Genomic DNA, 18,032 nt, shown 5'->3' on the forward strand with positions numbered 1-18,032 from the left:
CATCCAGAGTCCAGAACAGCTACTTCAGCTGGCTACTGTGCAGAGTATTTTAGCTACACAGCCATACGTGCATAAAACCTCTTTGTCTCCTTTTGCTTTCTCTCCATCTAGCTACATTTAAGGAATCTGGCTAATAAAGAAGCAAAGGAAACTCCACTCCTCCCCCTCTCCCTCAAACTCTCTTTCAGCTGGCTGGCACTGGCAGAAAACCTTGAGGGACTTATGTGGTTTCCAGAAAATTGGGAGTATTAGTTAAATAGGCTTTGGAAATCAAAGTTACAGGTTTCTAAAGATTTTTATTTCATGCCACTCTTCCCCAGTGATAGCACACTGCAGACTCTTAACAGCCTGTTAAATACTGAAACCTATAGGATTTATATCCATTAAGACTTGCATGTGTCATTGACAACCACTGAAACGTACACAATTCTAACAATTCTTCTCCTAATGGTAGCATTTTTCCCCAATAACATGGAAATAGATGCTGATTTGACAAAAAGGAGAGGAAGAACAGTGATTATTTTAAATCACCTTGGACACTGGTTCACTGAAATATAGATTTTTTGTTTTAAAATAATCATTCATATCACATTCTTTTCCATTGAGAAGGAGAGGGAGGGAGTATCAGCTGGCTTCCAGGAGCAGTGTTATTAGAACTTTGTTAAATTTCAAAGGCTGAAGGCTGAGAGCTGCAGGTGCCATTTTCACAATGGCATGTGCAAATATTGAGTTCCAGAAAAAAAATATGAAGGAAAACATCTTGAAGGGCAGTCTCTGCTATATTTTTGACATTGTGATTCAAGAGAAAGTAAGCTAGGTGATAGGGGAGGGATAGCTCAGTGGTTTGAGTATGGGCCTCCTAAACACAGGGTTGTGAGTTCAATCCTTAAGGGGGCCACATAGGGATCTGGGCCAAAATCAGTACTTAGTCCTGCTAGTGAAGGCAGGGGGCTGGACTCAATGACCTTTAGAGGTCCCTGTCAGTTCTAGGAGATGGGATATCTCCATTAATTTATTTATTAATAGCTCCTGAACTGTGTAGTTATACTGGATACTCCCACAATCAGAACCCCCAGAGGTCAATCACACACCTCCTTTCATTGTGTCCATTTTGAATTTAGCAGTATTCAGCAAGATTATTAATATATTTATATATAGCATCCCAAATGTGCTCTGTGCAGGTTCAGGGTTCTGTCTGCACAGAGATTATTGCTGGATCAGGATCTGAGTCGGTAACGCACGGAGAAAGAAGTAGGGAACAGAATGAAAACAAAATATTTATTTGGTGTAGAATTTGTATTTATTTTCACTCTGATTTTCCTATTTTATCATGTAAATCAACTTCTCCTTATTTATTTAATGTTTTCCACAGCTTTGTCAATATAATAATTTCCTCTACCCACATATCTCACTCACACTCAGCACCTAAGCCTCCCTCTTCCCCATTTAACAGGCTGTTAATTTCCTCCAGTTAAACATTCCTTTTCCCTTGCTCTATCCTTCCACACTATGAGCTCAGATCCTCTCTCAGGGTATGTCTACACTACGAAATTAGTTCGAATTTATAGAAGCCGGTTTTATTGAAATCGGTTGTATACAGCCGATTGTGTGTGTCCCCACATAAAATGCTCTAGGTGCTCTAGTCGGCGGACCGCGTCCACAGTACGAGGCTAGCGTCGACTTCCGGAGCATTGCACTATGGGTAGCTATCCCACAGCTATCCCACAGTTCCCGCAGTCTCCGCCGCCCCTTGGAATTCTGGGTTGAGATCCCAATGCCCGGATGATGCAAAAACAGTGTCGCGGGCGGTTCTGGGTACATGTCGTCAGGCCCCTCCCCCCCCCGTCACAGCAACGGCAGACAATAGATTCGCGCCTTTTTACCTGGGTTACCTGTGCAGACAACATACCACGGCAAGCATGGAGCCCGCTCAGCTCAGCTGAGCTCACCGTCACCATATGTCCTCTGGGTGCCGGCAGACGTGGGACTGCATTGCTACACAGCAGCAGCTGCTAACTGCCTTTTGGCAGTAGACGGTGCAGTAGACTGGTAGCCTTCATCGGCGATCTGGGTGCTGGCAGCCGTGGGGCTTGCCTTTTGGCAGTAGATGGTGTATTACGACTGTTAACAGTCCTATTACAAGTTGGGTCATCGCACATTAGCAGAGTCTTCCCCGAGCAGCAGATCGTGCAATAGGCCTGAAGACCATCGTCATACACTAACTGCCAAGCGCCCAGTATTTGCTGCCAAGCACCCAGAAAGATGCCGAGGGCTATCAGTCACGCTGCACCGTCGTCTTAAGATGTAAAAAATAGATTTGCTCTGTATTCATTTGCTTCCCCCTCCCTCCGTCAAATCAATGGCCTGCTAAACCCAGGGTTTTCAGTTTAATCTTTGGGGGGACCATTCTGTGTGACAGTTGTTTGTGTTTCTCCCTGATGCACAGCCACCGTTCCTGATTTTAATTCCCTGTACCTGTACACCATGTCGTCACTCGGCCCGCCCTCCCTCCTTCCCCTAGTCCGTCAGATACTACTTTCGCGCCTTTTCTTTGAATTCTGGGTTGAGATCCCAATGCCCGGATGATGCAAAACAGTGTTGCGGGCGGTTCTGGGTACATGTTGTCAGGCCCCTCCCCACTCGTCACAGCAACGGCAGACAATAGATTCGCGCCTTTTTACCTGGGTTACCTGTGCAGACAACATACCACGGCAAGCATGGAGCCCGCTCAGCTCAGCTGAGCTCACCGTCACCATATGTCCTCTGGGTGCCGGCAGACGTGGGACTGCATTGCTACACAGCAGCAGCTGCTAACTGTCTTTTGGCGGTAGACGGTGTAGCATGAGTGATAGCCGTGGGGCTGGCAGCCGTAGGGCTGCATTGCACCAGCCCCTTGCCCTTTGGTAGGCGATGGTATATTATGATTGGTACCCATCGTCGTCGTACTGGAGTGGCTGTCAATCATGGCCACCTGGGCAGACATGCTACTGTTTCGATGATGATGGCTACCAATCGTAGTATACTATTTTCTGCCAATTGCCCAGTATTGTCTGCTAAGCACCCAGAAGAGGCCGAGGGCGATGCTGGGTGCTGGCGGACGTGGGGCTGGCAGACGTGGGGCTGCATTGCTACACAGCAGCAGCCCCTTGCCTTTTGGCAGACGATGGTATATTATGATTGGTATCCGTCATCATCATACTGGAGAGGCTATCACTCATGCTGCACCGTCGGCTGCCAGCTTAAGATGTAAAAAATAGATTTGTTCTGTATTCATTTGCTTCCCCTTCCTCCGTGAAATCAATGGCCTGCTAAGCCCAGGGTTTTCAGTTTAATCTTTGGGGGGACCATTCTGTGTGACAGTTGTTTGTGTTTCTCCCTGATGCACAGCCACCTTTCTTGATTTTAATTCCCTGTTCCTGTACCTGTACGCCATGTTGTCACTCGGCCCTCCCTCCCTCCCGCTCTCCCTCCTTCTCCTGGTCCATCAGATACTAGTTTCGCGCCTTTTTTCTGACCAGGAGCCATAGCTAGCACTGGGATCATGGAGCCCGCTCAGATCACCGCGGCAATTATGAGCACTATGAACACCACGCGCATTGTCCTGGAGTATATGCAGAGCCAGGACATGCCAAGGCGAAACCCGGACCAGCCGAGGAGGCGATTGCAGCACGGCGAAGAGAGTGATGAGGAAATTGACATGGACATAGACCTCTCACAAGGCACAGGCCCCAGCAATGTGGAAATCATGGTGTCACTGGGGCAGGTTCATGCCGTGGAACGCCGATTCTGGGCCTGGGAAACAAGCACAGACTGGTGGGATCGCATCGTGCTGCAGGTATGGGACGATTCCCAGTGGCTGCGAAACTTTCGCATGCGTAAGGGCAGTTTCATGGAACTTTGTGACTTGCTTTCCCCTGCCATGAAACGCCAGGATACCAAGATGAGAGCAGCCCTCACAGTTGAGAAGCGAGTGGCGATAGCCCTGTGGAAGCTTGCAACGCCAGACAGCTACCGGTCAGTCGGGAATCAATTTGGAGTGGGCAAATCTACGGTGGGGGCTGCTGTGATCCAATTTGCCAGGGCAATGAAAGACCTGGTGATATCAAGGGTAGTGACTCTGGGCAACGTGCAGTCAATAGTGGATGGTTTTGCTGAAATGGGATTCCCAAACTGTGGCGGGGCCATAGACGGAACCCATATCCCTATCTTGTCACCGGAGCACCAAGCCACCGACTACGTAAACCGCAAGGGGTACTTTTCAATGCTGCTGCAAGCCCTGGTGGATCACAAGGGACGTTTCACCAACATCAATGTGGTATGGCCGGGAAAGGTACATGATGCTCGCGTCTTCAGGAACTCTGCTCTGTTTCGAAAGCTGGAGGAAGGGACTTTCTTCCCGGAACAGAAAGTAACCGTTGGGGATGTTGAAATGCCTATCGTGATCCTTGGGGACCCAGCCAACCCCTTAATGCCATGGCTGATGAAGCCGTACACAGGCAGCCTGGACAGGAGTCAGGACCTGTTCAACTATAGGCTGAGCAAGTGCCGAATGGTGGTGGAATGTGCATTTGGACGTTTAAAAGCGCGCTGGCGCAGCTTACTGACTCGCTCAGACCTCAGCGAAAAGAATATCCCCATTGTTATTGCTGCTTGCTGTGCGCTCCACAATATCTGTGAGAGTAAGGGGGAGACCTTTATGGCAGGGTGGGAGGTTGAGACAACTCGCCTGGCCGCTGATTACGCGCAGCCAGACACCAGGGCGGTTAGAGGAGCACAGCAGGGGGCGGTGTGCATCAGAGAAGCTTTGAAAACGAGTTTTGTGACTGGCCAGGCTACTGTGTGAAACTTCTGTTTGTTTCTCCTTGATGAACCCTCCAAACCCCCCCCCCCGACCCGGTTCACTCTACTTCCCTGTAAACCAACCACCCCACCCCACTTCCCCTCCCCAATTCGAGCACCGCTTGCAGAGCCAATAAAGTCATTGTTTTTTCACATTCATGCATTCTTTATTAGTTCCTCACAGAAGTAGGGGGATAATTGCCAAGGTAGCCTGGGATGGGTGGGGGAGGAGGGATGGAAAAAGACACACTGCATTTTAAAACTTTAAGTCTTATTGAAGGCCAGCCTTCTGATGCTTGGGCGATCATCTGGGGTGGAGTGACTGGGTGGCCGGAGGCCCCCCCATCGTGTTCTTGGGCGTCTGGGTGAGGAGGCTATGGAACTTGGGGAGGAGGGCTGTTGGTTACACAGGGGCTGTAGCGGCGGTCTCTGCTCCTGCTGCCTTTCCTGCAGCTCAACCATACGCTCGAGCATATCAGTTTGATGCTCCAGCAGACGGAGCATTAACTCTTGCCGTCTGTCTGCAAGCTGACGCCACCTATCGTCTTCAGCCCGCCACTTGCTCTTTTCATCCCGCCATTCAGCCCGCCACCTCTCCTCTCGTTCATATTGTGCTTTTCTCATGTCCGACATTGACTGCCTCCACGCATTCTGCTGTGCTCTATCAGCGTGGGAGGACATCTGCAGCTCCGTGAACATATCATCCCTCGTCCTACGTTTTCTCTTTCTAATGTTCACTAGCCTCTGCGAAGGAGAAACATTTGCAGCTGGTGGAGGAGAAGGGAGAGGTGGTTAAAAAAGACACATTTTAGAGAACAATGGGTACACTCTTTCATTACAAGGTCGCATATTTCGGCTTGCAGGCAGCCAGGGTAGGCCACAGTGTTTTGGCTTTTTTAACCTTCTTAACATGCGGGAAAGGTTGCAAACAGCAGCGCATTTCCCATATCAAGGATGAATTGGGTTGTCCATTTAAAATGGGTTTTCAATGTAAAAGGAGGGGCTGCGGTTTCCCGGTTAACATGCGGCACAAACAAGTAAACCACCCCCACACACACACACACGATTCTCTGGGATGATCACTTCACCCCTCCCCTCCATCGCGTGGTTAACAGCGGGGAACATTTCTGTTCAGAAGAGCAGGAACGGGCGCCTCTGAATGTCCCCTTAATAAAATCACCCCATTTCAACCAGGTGACCGTGAATGATATCACTCTCCTGAGGATAACAAAGAGAGATAAGGAATGGATATTGTCTGCATGCCAGCAAACACCGGGACCATACGCTGCCATGCTTTGTTATGCAATGATTCCAGACTACGTGCTACTGGCCTGGCGTGGTAAAGTGTCCTACCATGGCGGACGGGATAAGGCAGCCCTCCCCAGAAACCTTTTGCAAACGCTTTGGGAGTACATAAAGGAGAGCTTTCTGGAGATGTCCCTGGAGGATTTCCGCTCCATCCCCATACACGTTAACAGACTTTTCCAGTAGATGTACTGGCCGCGATTGCCAGGGCAAATTAATCATTAAACACGCTTGCTTTTAAACCATGTGTAATGTTTACAAATATTTACAAAGGTACACTCACCAGAGGTCTCCTGTGTGCCCTGAGGGTCTTGGGTGAGTTCGGGGGTTACTGGTTCCAGGTCCAGGGTCACAAACATATCCTGGCTGTTGGGGAAACCGGTTTCTCCGCTTCCTTGCTGCTGTGAGCTACCTATAGTACCTCCATCCTCATCTTCCTCGTTCCCTGAACCGTCTTCCCTGGGTGTTTCTCCAGTGAGAGAGTCATAGCACACGGTTGGGGTAGTGGTGGCTGCACCCCCTAGGATCGCATGCAGCTCCGCGTAGTAGCGGCAAGTTTGCGGCTCTGCCCCGGACCTTCCGTTTGCTTCTCTGGCTTTGTGGTAAGCTTGCCGTAGCTCCTTAATTTTCACGCGGCACTGCTGTGTGTCCCTGTTATGGCCTCGGTCCTTCATGGCCTTGGAGATCTTTCTTAATACTTTGCCATTTCTTTTACTGCTACGGAGTTCAGCTATCACTGCTTCATCTCCCCATATGGCGAGCAGATCCCGTACCTCCCGTTCGGTCCATGCTGGAGCTCTTTTGCGATCCTGGGACTCCATCACGGTTACCTGTGCTGATGAGCTCTGCGTGGTCACCTGTGCTCTCCACGCTGAGCAAACAGGAAATGAAATTCAAACATTCGCGGGTCTTTTCCTGTCTACCTGGTCAGTGCATCTGAGTTGAGAGTGCTGTCCAGAGCGGTCACAATGAAGCACTGTGGGATAGCTCCCGGAGGCCAATAACGTCGAATTCCGTCCACACTACCCCAATTCCGACCCGCAAAGGCCGGTTTTATCGCTAATCCCCTCGTCGGAGGTGGTGTAAAGAAACCGGTTTAAAGGACCCTTTAAGTCGAAAGAAAGGGCTTCGTCGTGTGGACGTGTCCAGGCTTAATTCGATTTAACGCTGCTAAAGTCGACCTAAACCCGTAGTGTAGACCAGGCCTCAGCCTCATCTCCCTGCCTCTCCTCGGCAGACAGTCCTTCTCCTACATAAACAGACAGCTGATGTTAATGCCATCATAGGGGCTTCTAAAGTAGTTATGGTGAGCCCCTTTAGTAACTCTTTTTCCTGACTGGAGAGTCACTGCTTCTGAGGGTCTGGCTCTCCTTCTGTGAGGTGGTACTGGTACTGAGCCCCATGTGGTATCTTTGGAGGAGATCTACTGGATTCTCGGTGTCCTTAATCAATCCCTGCTGTGTCCAACATATGGAGAGGAGTAAAGATGGACATCTGCCTAGTTCTCAGCTCCTTCTCCTGATTGAGAAGTCTCTGCCTTTCAGGGGGCTGGCTCTGCCCCCAGGGGGACAATCTGAGGCTCAACCCTATGTCATGTCTTCAAGTGGAGCTTCTGGAGTCCCATTTGTGCTCTTTTGTATTTGGGGTGGAGGAAATACTAGCTGGCCCCTTAATCCCAACCTCCAATAGCAACCCCTCCTGGCTGTTGAGTTTCTGGCTCTGCCTCTGGGAGATGGGGATGGGGCTCCGGCCCATCATGGAGCCTGGGCATGCTGGAGACTCAGTAGAAAGTTAGTTAGGTTTTCAGTGGAAATAGTTATATTTTCACTGGTTGCAGCACAGTCACCTACGTCAACACTCCATTCACCAAGATAAATATTTATTCTCTGTTTTTTAAATCTATTGTAACTATACATAGATGAAATCTGCACTACAGCAGCCCTTGCAATACTGGGCTCTCTTGTTACTAATGTCCTGGATAATGCAATGCTGTACAAAAGACTGTATGATACAAAAGACTCAGTGTCATAATTACTGAAGCACGTTTCTTTGGTGCTAGGCAGCTCAGATGTATTAGCCATTTCAAATGTTGTGGATTGCTTGGTGCATGTTACTCTTGAGATTTGGGCCCAATTATGCAGAGCCAAGCAGCATAATTAATCTTGTTCCATGACTGGCTACGTCTATGTAGAGTAATTATTTATATATCCCTGACTGTTGTTGCTGTTGTTGTTGTTGTTTTTGTTGTTTTGGCTAGTAAAAAAATAGTCGTAATACATGAAAAACAGTGTTACAGTGTTAGTGTCAGGGCCGGCTCTAGGCACCAGCAAACCAAGCACATGCTTGGGACAGCACATTTTCAAGGGCAGCATTCTGGCCCTTTTTTTTTTTTTTTTTCTTCCGGCAGCAAAAGCCTAGAGCCGGCCCTGGCAGCAGCAGCGCGTTGTGCGTGGGAGGTGCCCTGGAGCCGCTGTAGGGTTCGCGCCGCAGGGGAGCAGCGCTGCACCTTGTGACTGGGCCGGGCAGACTCCGAGCGGGGGACACTTGGGCTGGGGGCCGCCCTGCGGGGCACACGGAGCCGCCTGTAGGTGCCGGGGCTGGGCAAAGTGGCCCGAGCTGCCCAGGGACTGAGGCACGGCCCGTGAGCCCTGCTGCTTACCCCGACCCTCCCAGAACCGGACTGGCTGGAGGCGAGGGGGGAGCGGGCAGAGTCAGCACTGGTGAGGGGGAGCCCAGGGCTTGGGTGGCAGGGGGTGCTGGTGTGGGGGGAAGAGAGAGCCCAGCGCTGGGGCGGCAGGGGGTGCGGGTGGGGAGGGGGGAAGAGAGAGAGCCCAGGGCTGGGGAGGCAGGGGGGTGAGAGCCCAGGGCTGGGGTGGGGGGCAGCCAAAATTTTTTTTGCTTGGGACGGCAAAAAACGTAGAGCCGGCCCTGGTTAGGGTGAATATACCACACTATGGTTGATGACAGCTGTGCTTTCCACTATTGGCCCATCCTTTAGCTGCTTGATCCATCACCCACTGAGAATTACTGAACGTTAGGAATTAAGGCTCCTGTGGGGGGAGGGAGACAAGATATGTGAGAGAACAGTACTGAGCCACCAGCATGGCTGCTGAGCATGATGCAGTGCTACTCACAATGCAATACCCTGATGTATCTTTCTAAGGTATTTATCTAGCCCTTATTAGTAATTGAGCAGCTCACAGTCTGCAAAGGTGTAAGTTGTTTCTACTCACAACACCCTTGTGAGATCAGCAAATGCTATTAGCCCCATTTCACAGATAGGAAATGGAGGCAGAGAAAAACTAAGGGACTTTCCCAAGGTCACACACAGGAAGTCTCTGAAGTGAAAGGTTAGTACCCCAATCACTGGACCATTCTTCCTCTCACTAGTGAATTGATAGGAGCTTAAGCTGCCAGAACCCTAGGCCCAACATATACACTGAGAAACAGACAGGAAGAAACACTGCTCCCTGGAAACCGATGGAAACACTTCAGCGGGCGACTCTAGTGACAATCTCTGCTTTCACCCTCTCCTGAGGTTAATGTTATGTTCATGGTATATACATAGGGCCCTATCAAATTCACAGCCATGAAAAACGCATCACATACCGTGAAATCTGGTCTCCCCCCATGAAATCTTGTCTTTTGTATTCTTTTACCCTATACTATAGAGAATTTCTCAAATTGGGGGTCCTGACCCCAAAGGGAGTTGCAGGGGGGTCACAAGGTTATTTTATAGGGGATTGTGATATTGCCACCCTTATTTCTGCACTGCCTTCAGAGCTGGGCGGCCAGAGAGCAGCAGCTGTTGGCCGGGCGCCCAGTTCCGAAGGCAGTGCCCTGCCAGCAGCCACACAGAAGTAAGGTTAGCAATACATTACCATGCCACCCTTATTTCTGTGCTGCTGCTGGCAGCAGCTCTGCCTTCAGAGCCGGTCTCCAGCTGCCCAGCTCTGAAGGCAGCCACTGCCTGCAGCAGTGCAGAAATAAGGGTAGCCGTACTGCAACCCTCCCCCCCCACACACACAACTCCTTTTTAGGTCAGGACCCCAACAATTACAACACCATGAAATTTCAGATTTAAATAGCTGAAATCATGAAATTCACTATTTTGAAAATCCTATGACCATGAAATTGACCAAAATGGACCATGAATTTGGTAGGGCCCTATATATACACAAAGAGTTAGAAATAAAACATAAATACTCTTCCTGAAAGGCAGCAATGCAACACTACTTTATTTGTGAGAATTCAGAACTCCAATACACAACCACCAGGTGCTGAGACACATAGCAGGCTGCTCCCTAAGGCAGAGAGGCACAGCTCAGCCTACCTTGCTCCAGACTAGCAGACTGACTGCTGAAGCCCCAAATTTAGGATTGCCATCCCTCCAGGATTGGCATCAATCTCGCAGTGACTACTGGAAGCAACTCAGGAGATTTTAATAGGATATTTTAAGAAAATAACAGTATGTCATGTTGGGGGGAAAAAATCTCCCGGAATAGCTTCAGTCAGAGTTGGAAACCCTCCCCAAATTGCAGACTTCCTTCTAAGCCCCCAAGCCTGCAAGCAGGACCAAGAAATCCCTCAGAATTTAAAGTGATAACTTGTAATTTTAACACAGATTTCAATACACCATAGTTAACTCTAATGAATATACAGGCAAAGCAGTACTGCAGGGGCAGGAGAAGTATAAACAATGACCACACACATCATTTGTATGCACAGGACTGACATTATGCTAAAAGCACTGTGTGCTAACCACATCTTTTCTCTGCTTCCCAGCACTCCCACTTCACCCCTACTCATCAATGTTTATTTCAATACAGATATAAATTCTCAGGCCTGATCTACACTACAGAGTTAGGTTGACATATCTAACTCAGTAAGTGTCTACACTAAAATGTAACTTGCCCAATGTAACTTCACTGACTTAATAACTCCACTTCCACAAAAGGCATAGCGCTTAGGTCAATGTAGTTAGGTTGACACAGTGCCAGAGTAGACACTGCATTGCTTATATTGACTGTTGCAGTCTTTCAGAAGCTGTCCCACAATGCCCCACACTGACAGTTAAATAAGTGCAAGTGCTCCTGGTAAGGACGCAAAGAGCGTAGTGCAGACATGCAAAAGCAATTTAATTACTATGGTTGCTGTAAGTCAACATAACTTAGGTCGACTTAATTTTGTAGTGTAGACATGCCCTCACACTGTGAAACAACAGATTAAAGCTCATGTAACTATTGAAATCACGGTAGCTATACAAGTATAGAAGCAGAATGCAGTGGAGAATCAATCTAAAGCCTTGCTCACTTTGCTGAGCACTGCACACATTTCTTGGCGCTATGCAGAAGCCTCTCTAAACAGCGGCTGAGTGAAATCTGAGTAGTCAGCACTAGAATTTTGCCTCTCTGTGCCCCGTTCATCATGATGAAGATGGTGCAGGGAGTCTGCATGGTTGAACCCTGAAGGAATAAGCAAACAAGCCATAGTATAAAGCAATGATGTTGCATCATAAAATGTGCTTTGCTCATATAGGATAAGATTCTGACACCCTTACTCACAATGAGTAGCACCTCATACCATGTGTAGTCCCATTGAAGCAAGGTATTTTTTATTCAATATGCATAAGAGAATAAGAATATGACCCTTACTTGACTGTTTTGTTTTATTGTTGATAATATTTTACAGTGCACTAATAAAAATGGTCTATAGTAGGACTTGTAAAAGTAATGAAATCTTGGTAATGTAAGGCCTCATTACAGCATCTGCTATTACCCCTCGCTGAGAAGTGGGGAGAGGCCAGTGGTTTGTGTGTGTTTGATTAGTGAGGTTTTTCTGTATTCTGGAATGTGCTTCTGCAGAGCTAACCTGGTTCTGTTTTTGTTGAGCAAATAGAAACAGTTCATTCTTAACTAAATACTCTCTTCCTGATTCTCTCCAAGCCCTTAAAAGACTTTGATTAGCAAGATGAGAGTGATAGATTTTACAAGCCTTTTGGCGCCCCCTATTGGGGATTTCCCCCACCCATAATTAAGGCTACATTTATGTCACGGAAGTCACGTAATCTGTGACTTCCAGAGACCTCTGTGACATTTTCTGCTTCAGCCCCAGGGGCCGAGGGACTGGAGCTAGCAGCCAGCAGGGCTCCGGGAGTGTTCCAGCAAGGAGTGACAGCCTTGCACGGAGAGGTGGAGAGGGAGGTACCTTGAGCGAGCGGCTGGGGGGTGTCCCATTTTCTCTTTGGGAAATATGGTCACCCTGAAGATCCCAGCCACTGTGGGTGGAGGGGAGCTCCTCTGCAGCTTCCAGCTGCCATGGGCAGAGGAGGAACCCCACAGCTCCCAGCCATACGGTGGCAGGGGAAACCATGGAGCTGCAGCAGCAAAAGTCACAGACAGGTCACGGATTCCATGAATATTTGTTTATTCCCCGTTACCTGTCTGTGACTTTTACTAAAAATAACCATGACAGAATCTTAGCCTTACCCATAATGCATGCCATCCCAGTGGAATCCCTATGTGCAGTTTAAATTCTAAACCACTAAAAAAAACAAAACTTCTATAAACACAAACAGTATAAAACAAACCGACAGAGGAACATGACTTTGAGTTAAATCCCAGCAGGGGTTTCCAGAGTCAGCTCAGGGGATATCCCAGCTGGAAGGTAATTGGGCTCAGCTGAGCCTTGTTACCCTAGTATCAGAACCTTAAAACCATGACTGGGTGTTCCGGTGAAAGAAAGGATTTGCTGTTTAGAAATCAGGACAGGGAGCTTTAGCAACAAGACTGTCTTGTGTGTTGTTTTGTGCTGATAGATGGTTCTGGGTTTGGTTATTTTTTTTGCTTTTTTTTGTTTGTTTTTTGTATTCAAGGATTTAAGCTGCATAAAGGGAATGTGGTCTCTCGCTCTGATTTGTGTATGTGTTTTTAGGTGCACCATGCTCTTGCAAAAATAAACCTGAAACTCCAAGGAGGGTTCCTATTATTTTGCTTAGCCTGTGCCTCCTGTGAAGTTTCTCTCCCACTGCATGGACGCATGCCCTACCACAGTGATCAAAAATATCTGCCTATTCTTGTTATTGGAAGAAACTAAAATAATGTTCTTTAAAACTAATGTTTGTTATAAAACTAGCAATTCCTAACATTCCAGCCTCTGCTATACTTTGCTGATCTAATTCACTCCCGTTTGCTTAGCGGCTGGCGGGGGAATGTTTTCCCCACTCTCCAAGGTTTTTGCACTTGCTCAAAGCTCCACAGGTGACTGAGCAGGGATGGGGCGGGGGCATTGCTCAACCACTTTTACACAATGTCCTGTGTAAATCAGAATGGCTGCTGCCTGAGCGGTCTGGAGAAAATTTGCCCACCCCGCTGTACAATGGCACTGTGCCCTGGCACACTGGTCACAGTGCCACTCAAATTTGGCCCAGCTGTTCCGGCCAGATGGCAGGGTGGCTGGCCCAATGGTGTTTTGACCTGGAGCATGGGGAATCTGTTCCTATACAGTGGAGCACAGCAAAGGCCGCCAATAACTTGACTCGGGGTGGCACTGGTTCATGCACTGTGTGGGTAAGAGAGAGGGGAGATTCCCTAGCTGAGGGAGACCCAGGGTTTCCTACAAGACAAAGGAAGGGGGACAAATAGGGATCAGAATGGGGTCCCTTCAGGGGGGTGTGGGGACCAGATTTGCCCCGCCTAACAAAAAATATCTCAGTTGATGCCACTGCTCAGTGTACAATCAACAAAGAAAAAAATCATTTTAGGGGAACTCGTTCAGTCCATTTCCTCTTCACATAATTTGATGAATGATGTTAGTTTCTTAACAGCCCATTTTGTTAATGGACAAAAATTTTGCTGAATCCAGTGATTGTCACTAATATTTGATCTTCCATTCTGTTATTGTCATCAGCACATTTAGATATCTTATTCTTCATTCCCTTATTTCTGTCATTTATGATAGATACGGCACTCTAATAGCCTTAAAACTGTTCCCGATGGGTCCCTCACTAATGACTGTCTACCAGCTTGAATATACTCCATTAATAACACTGTTTGATATTCTCTAACTAATTTCAATTTACTGTTTCTTTTTTTCTTTCTCTCTCTCTCCCTTTTTTTATTTTTATTTCTTTTATTTTTTTTTGCCAGTTCCAGGAACCTCATTTCAGAACCAAATTGTTGATCTACTATCTTGTCACATTTGTCCCATTTATGTCTCATAAACCCAAATGACTAATGCCTTTTCACAGATCTTTACAACATCTTCAAACCAGGCTATCATTTTAGTCCCCGCTCTTGTAATAGATTATGTGTGCGCAGAGCTCTGCGCCTCTGTGGAATCCACTGCAGGATTGGCGCTATAAACAAATGTAGCAAAACCAACAAATTTCCTAGTTAGTTGAACACATGCATGGAAAATACTTGAATCATAAATTAAATCCATGTTAAATGTTACAGAGGCATTGTCGAGGATTATCCAGCCCTATGACTACTACCCCATGCTACTCATCCATGTGGGCACAAATGATACTGCGCGGTGTGACACTGAGCGGATCAAGAGTGACTACAGGGCTCTGGGAGTACGGGTGAAGGAGTTTGAAGCGCAAGTGGTATTCTCTTCGATTCTTCCCCTCAAAGGTAGGGGCCTGGGCAGAGACAGATGCATCATGGAGGTGAATGCCTGGCTGCGAAGATGGTGTCGCCAGGAGGGCTTTGGCTTCCTAGACCACGGGATGCTATTCGAGGAAGGACTGCTAGGCAGAGATGGCGTTCACCTTTCGAGTAGGGGAAAGACCCTATTTGGACACAGACTGGCTAACCTAGTGAGGAGGGCTTTAAACTAGGTTCGACGGGGACAGGTAAGCAAAGCCCACAGGTAAGTGGGGAACATGGAGACCTGGGAGATGGGTCAGAAACAAGAGGGAGTGTGGGCCATATTGGCAGAGAGAAAGGAGGGTCAGGACAAAACTGGGAGGAAAGATCAAACCAGTATTTTAGATGCCTATATACAAATGCGAGAAGTATGGGTAATAAGCAGGAAGAACTGGAAATGCTAATAAATAAATACAACTATGACATTGTTGGCATCACTGAAACTTGGTGGGATGATACACATGATTGGAATGTTGGTGTGGATGGGTACAGCTTGCTCAGGAAGGATAGACAGGGGAAAAAGGGAGGAGGTGTTGCCTTATATATTAAAAATGTACACACTTGGACTGAGGTAGAGATTCACATAAGAGATGGAAGTGTTGAGAGTCTCTGGGTTAGGCTAAAAGGGGTAAAAAACAAGGGTGATGTCATGCTAGGAGTCTACTACAGGCCACCTAACCAGGTGGAAGAGGTGGATGAGGCTTTTTTTAAACTACTAACAAAATCATCCAAAGCCCAAGATTTGGTGGTGATGGGGGACTTCAACTATCCGGATATATGTTGGGAAAATAACACAGCGGGGCACAGACTATCCAACAAATTCTTGGACTGCATTGCAGACAACTTTTTATTTCAGAAGGTTGAAAAAGCTACTAGGAGGGAAGCTGTTCTAGACTTGATTTTAACAAATAGGGAGGAACTCGTTGAGAATTTGAAAGTAGAAGGCAGCTTGGGTGAAAGTGATCATGAAATCATAGAGTTTGCAATTCTAAGGAAGGGTAGAAGGGAGAACAGCAAAATAGAGACAATGGATTTCAGGAAGGCAGATTTTGGTAAGCTCAGAGAGCTGATAGGTAAGGTCCCATGGGAATCAAGACTGAGGGGAAAAACAACTGAGGAGAGTTGGCAGTTTTTCAAAGGGACACTATTAAGGGCCCAAAAGCAAGCTATTCCGCTGGTTAGGAAAGATAGAAAATGTGGCAAAAGACCACCTTGGCTTAACCACAAGATCTTGCATGATCTAAAAAATAAAAAGGAGTGATATAAAAAATGGAAACTAGGACAGATTACAAAGGATGAATATAGGCAAACAACACAGGAATGCAGGGGCAAGATTAGAAAGGCAAAGGCACAAAATGAGCTCAAACTAGCTACAGGAATAAAGGGAAACAAGAAGACTTTTTATCAATACATTAGAAGCAAGAGGAAGACCAAAGACAGGGTAGGCCCACTGCTTAGTGAAGAGGGAGAAACAGTAACAGGAAACTTGGAAATGGCAGAGATGCTTAATGACTTCTTTGTTCCGGTCTTCACCGAGAAGTCTGAAGGAATGCCTAACATAGTGAATGCTAATGGGAAGGGGGTAGGTTTAGCAGATAAAATAAAAAAACGAACAAGTTAAAAATCACTTAGAAAAGTTAGATGCCTGCAAGTCACCAGGGCCTGATGAAATGCATCCTAGAATACTCAAGGAGCTAATAGAGGAGGTATCTGAGCCTCTAGCTATTATCTTTGGAAAATCATGGGAGACGGAAGAGATTCCAGAAGACTGGAAAAAGGCAAACATAGTGCCCATCTATAAAAAGGGAAATAAAAACAACCCAGGAAACTACAGACCAGTTGGTTTAACTTCTGTGCCAGGGAAGATAATGGAGCAAGTAATTAAGGAAATCATCTGCAAACACTTGGAAGGTGGTAAGGTGATAGGGAATAGCCAGCATGGATTTGTAAAGAACAAATCATGTCAAACCAATCTGATAGCTTTCTTTGATAGGATAACGAGTCTTGTGGATAAGGGAGAAGCTGTGGATGTGGTATACCTAGACTTTAGTAAGGCATTTGACACGGTCTTGCATGATATTCTTATCGATAAACTAGGCAAATACAATTTAGATGGGGCTACTATAAGGTGGGTGCATAACTGGCTGGATAACCGTACTCAGAGAGTTGTTATTAATGGTTCCCAATCCTGCTGGAAAGGCATAACAAGTGGGGTTCCGCAGGGGTCTGTTTTGGGACCAGCTCTGTTCAATATCTTCATTAACGACTTAGATATTGGCATAGAAAGTACGCTTATTAAGTTTGCGGATGATACCAAACTGGGAGGGATTGCAACTGCTTTGGAGGATAGGGTCATAATTCAAAATGATCTGGACAAATTGGAGAAGTGGTCTGAGTTAAACAGGATGAAGTTTAACAAAGACAAATGCAAAGTGCTCCACTTAGGAAGAAAAAATCAGTTTCACACATACAGAATGGGAAGAGACTGTCTAGGAAGGAGTATGGCAGAAAGGGATCTAGGGGTTATAGTGGACCACAAGCTAAATATGAGTCAACAGTGTGATGCTGTTGCAAAAAAAGCAAACGTGATTCTGGGATGCATTAACAGGTGTGTTGTGAGCAAGACACGAGAAGTCATTCTTCCGCTCTACTCTGCTCTGGTTAGGCCTCAGCTGGAGTATTGTGTCCAGTTCTGGGCACCGCATTTCAAGAAAGATGTGGAGAAATTGGAAAGGGTCCAGAGAAGAGCAACAAGAATGATTAAAGATCTTGAGAACATGATCTATGAAGGAAGGCTGAAAGAATTGGGTTTGTTTAGTTTGGAAAAGAAAAGACTAAGAGGGGACATGATAGCAGTTTTCAGGTATCTAAAAGGGTGTCATAAGGAGGAGGGAGAAAACTTGTTCACCTTAGCCTCTAAGGATAGAACAAGAAGCAATGGGCTTAAACTGCAGCAAGGGAGGTCTAGGTTGGACATTAGGAAAAAGTTCCTAACTGTCAGGGTGGTTAAACACTGGAATAAATTGCCTAGGGAGGTTGTGGAATCTCCATCTCTGGAGATATTTAAGAGTAGGTTAGATAAATGTCTATCAGGGATGGTCTAGACAGTATTTGGTCCTGCCATGCGGGCAGGGGACTGGACTCGATGACCTCTCGAGGTCCCTTCCAGTCCTAGAATCTATGAATCTATAAATATGTCCCTAGCAAGATCATGAGCTATTCTTCACATCTAGGGTT

General features: G+C 47.0%; 1 protein-coding gene across 1 annotated transcript; it reads right to left on the minus strand.

Moving 5' to 3' along the window:
* Positions 1 to 4,963: 4,963 nt before the first annotated feature.
* On the minus strand, positions 4,964 to 7,348 carry LOC135973331 (mediator of RNA polymerase II transcription subunit 15-like). The gene is made up of 2 exons (XM_065556103.1): positions 6,428 to 7,348; positions 4,964 to 5,606 (listed from the first exon to the last, which is right to left on the minus strand). Exons 1-2 carry the CDS (start codon positions 6,963 to 6,965, stop codon positions 5,104 to 5,106), a joined length of 1,041 nt encoding a protein of 346 aa, XP_065412175.1. The 5' UTR covers positions 6,966 to 7,348; the 3' UTR covers positions 4,964 to 5,103.
* Between the last annotated feature and the right edge of the window lie 10,684 nt (positions 7,349 to 18,032).

This window comes from Chrysemys picta, chromosome 1, assembly GCF_011386835.1.
Source record: "Chrysemys picta bellii isolate R12L10 chromosome 1, ASM1138683v2, whole genome shotgun sequence".
In the NCBI taxonomy this organism is placed as follows: Eukaryota; Metazoa; Chordata; order Testudines; family Emydidae; genus Chrysemys; species Chrysemys picta.

Excerpts from the sequence above, each read along its gene's own strand:
- LOC135973331 (XM_065556103.1), bottom strand. The coding sequence starts at position 6,965 with ATGGAGTCCCAGGATCGCAAAAGAGCTCCAGCATGGACCGAACGGGAG. Across the intron at positions 5,607-6,427 it reads GGGCACACAGGAGACCTCTG|CTGCAAATGTTTCTCCTTCG; the intron begins GTGAGTGTACCT and ends CTCCTCCACCAG.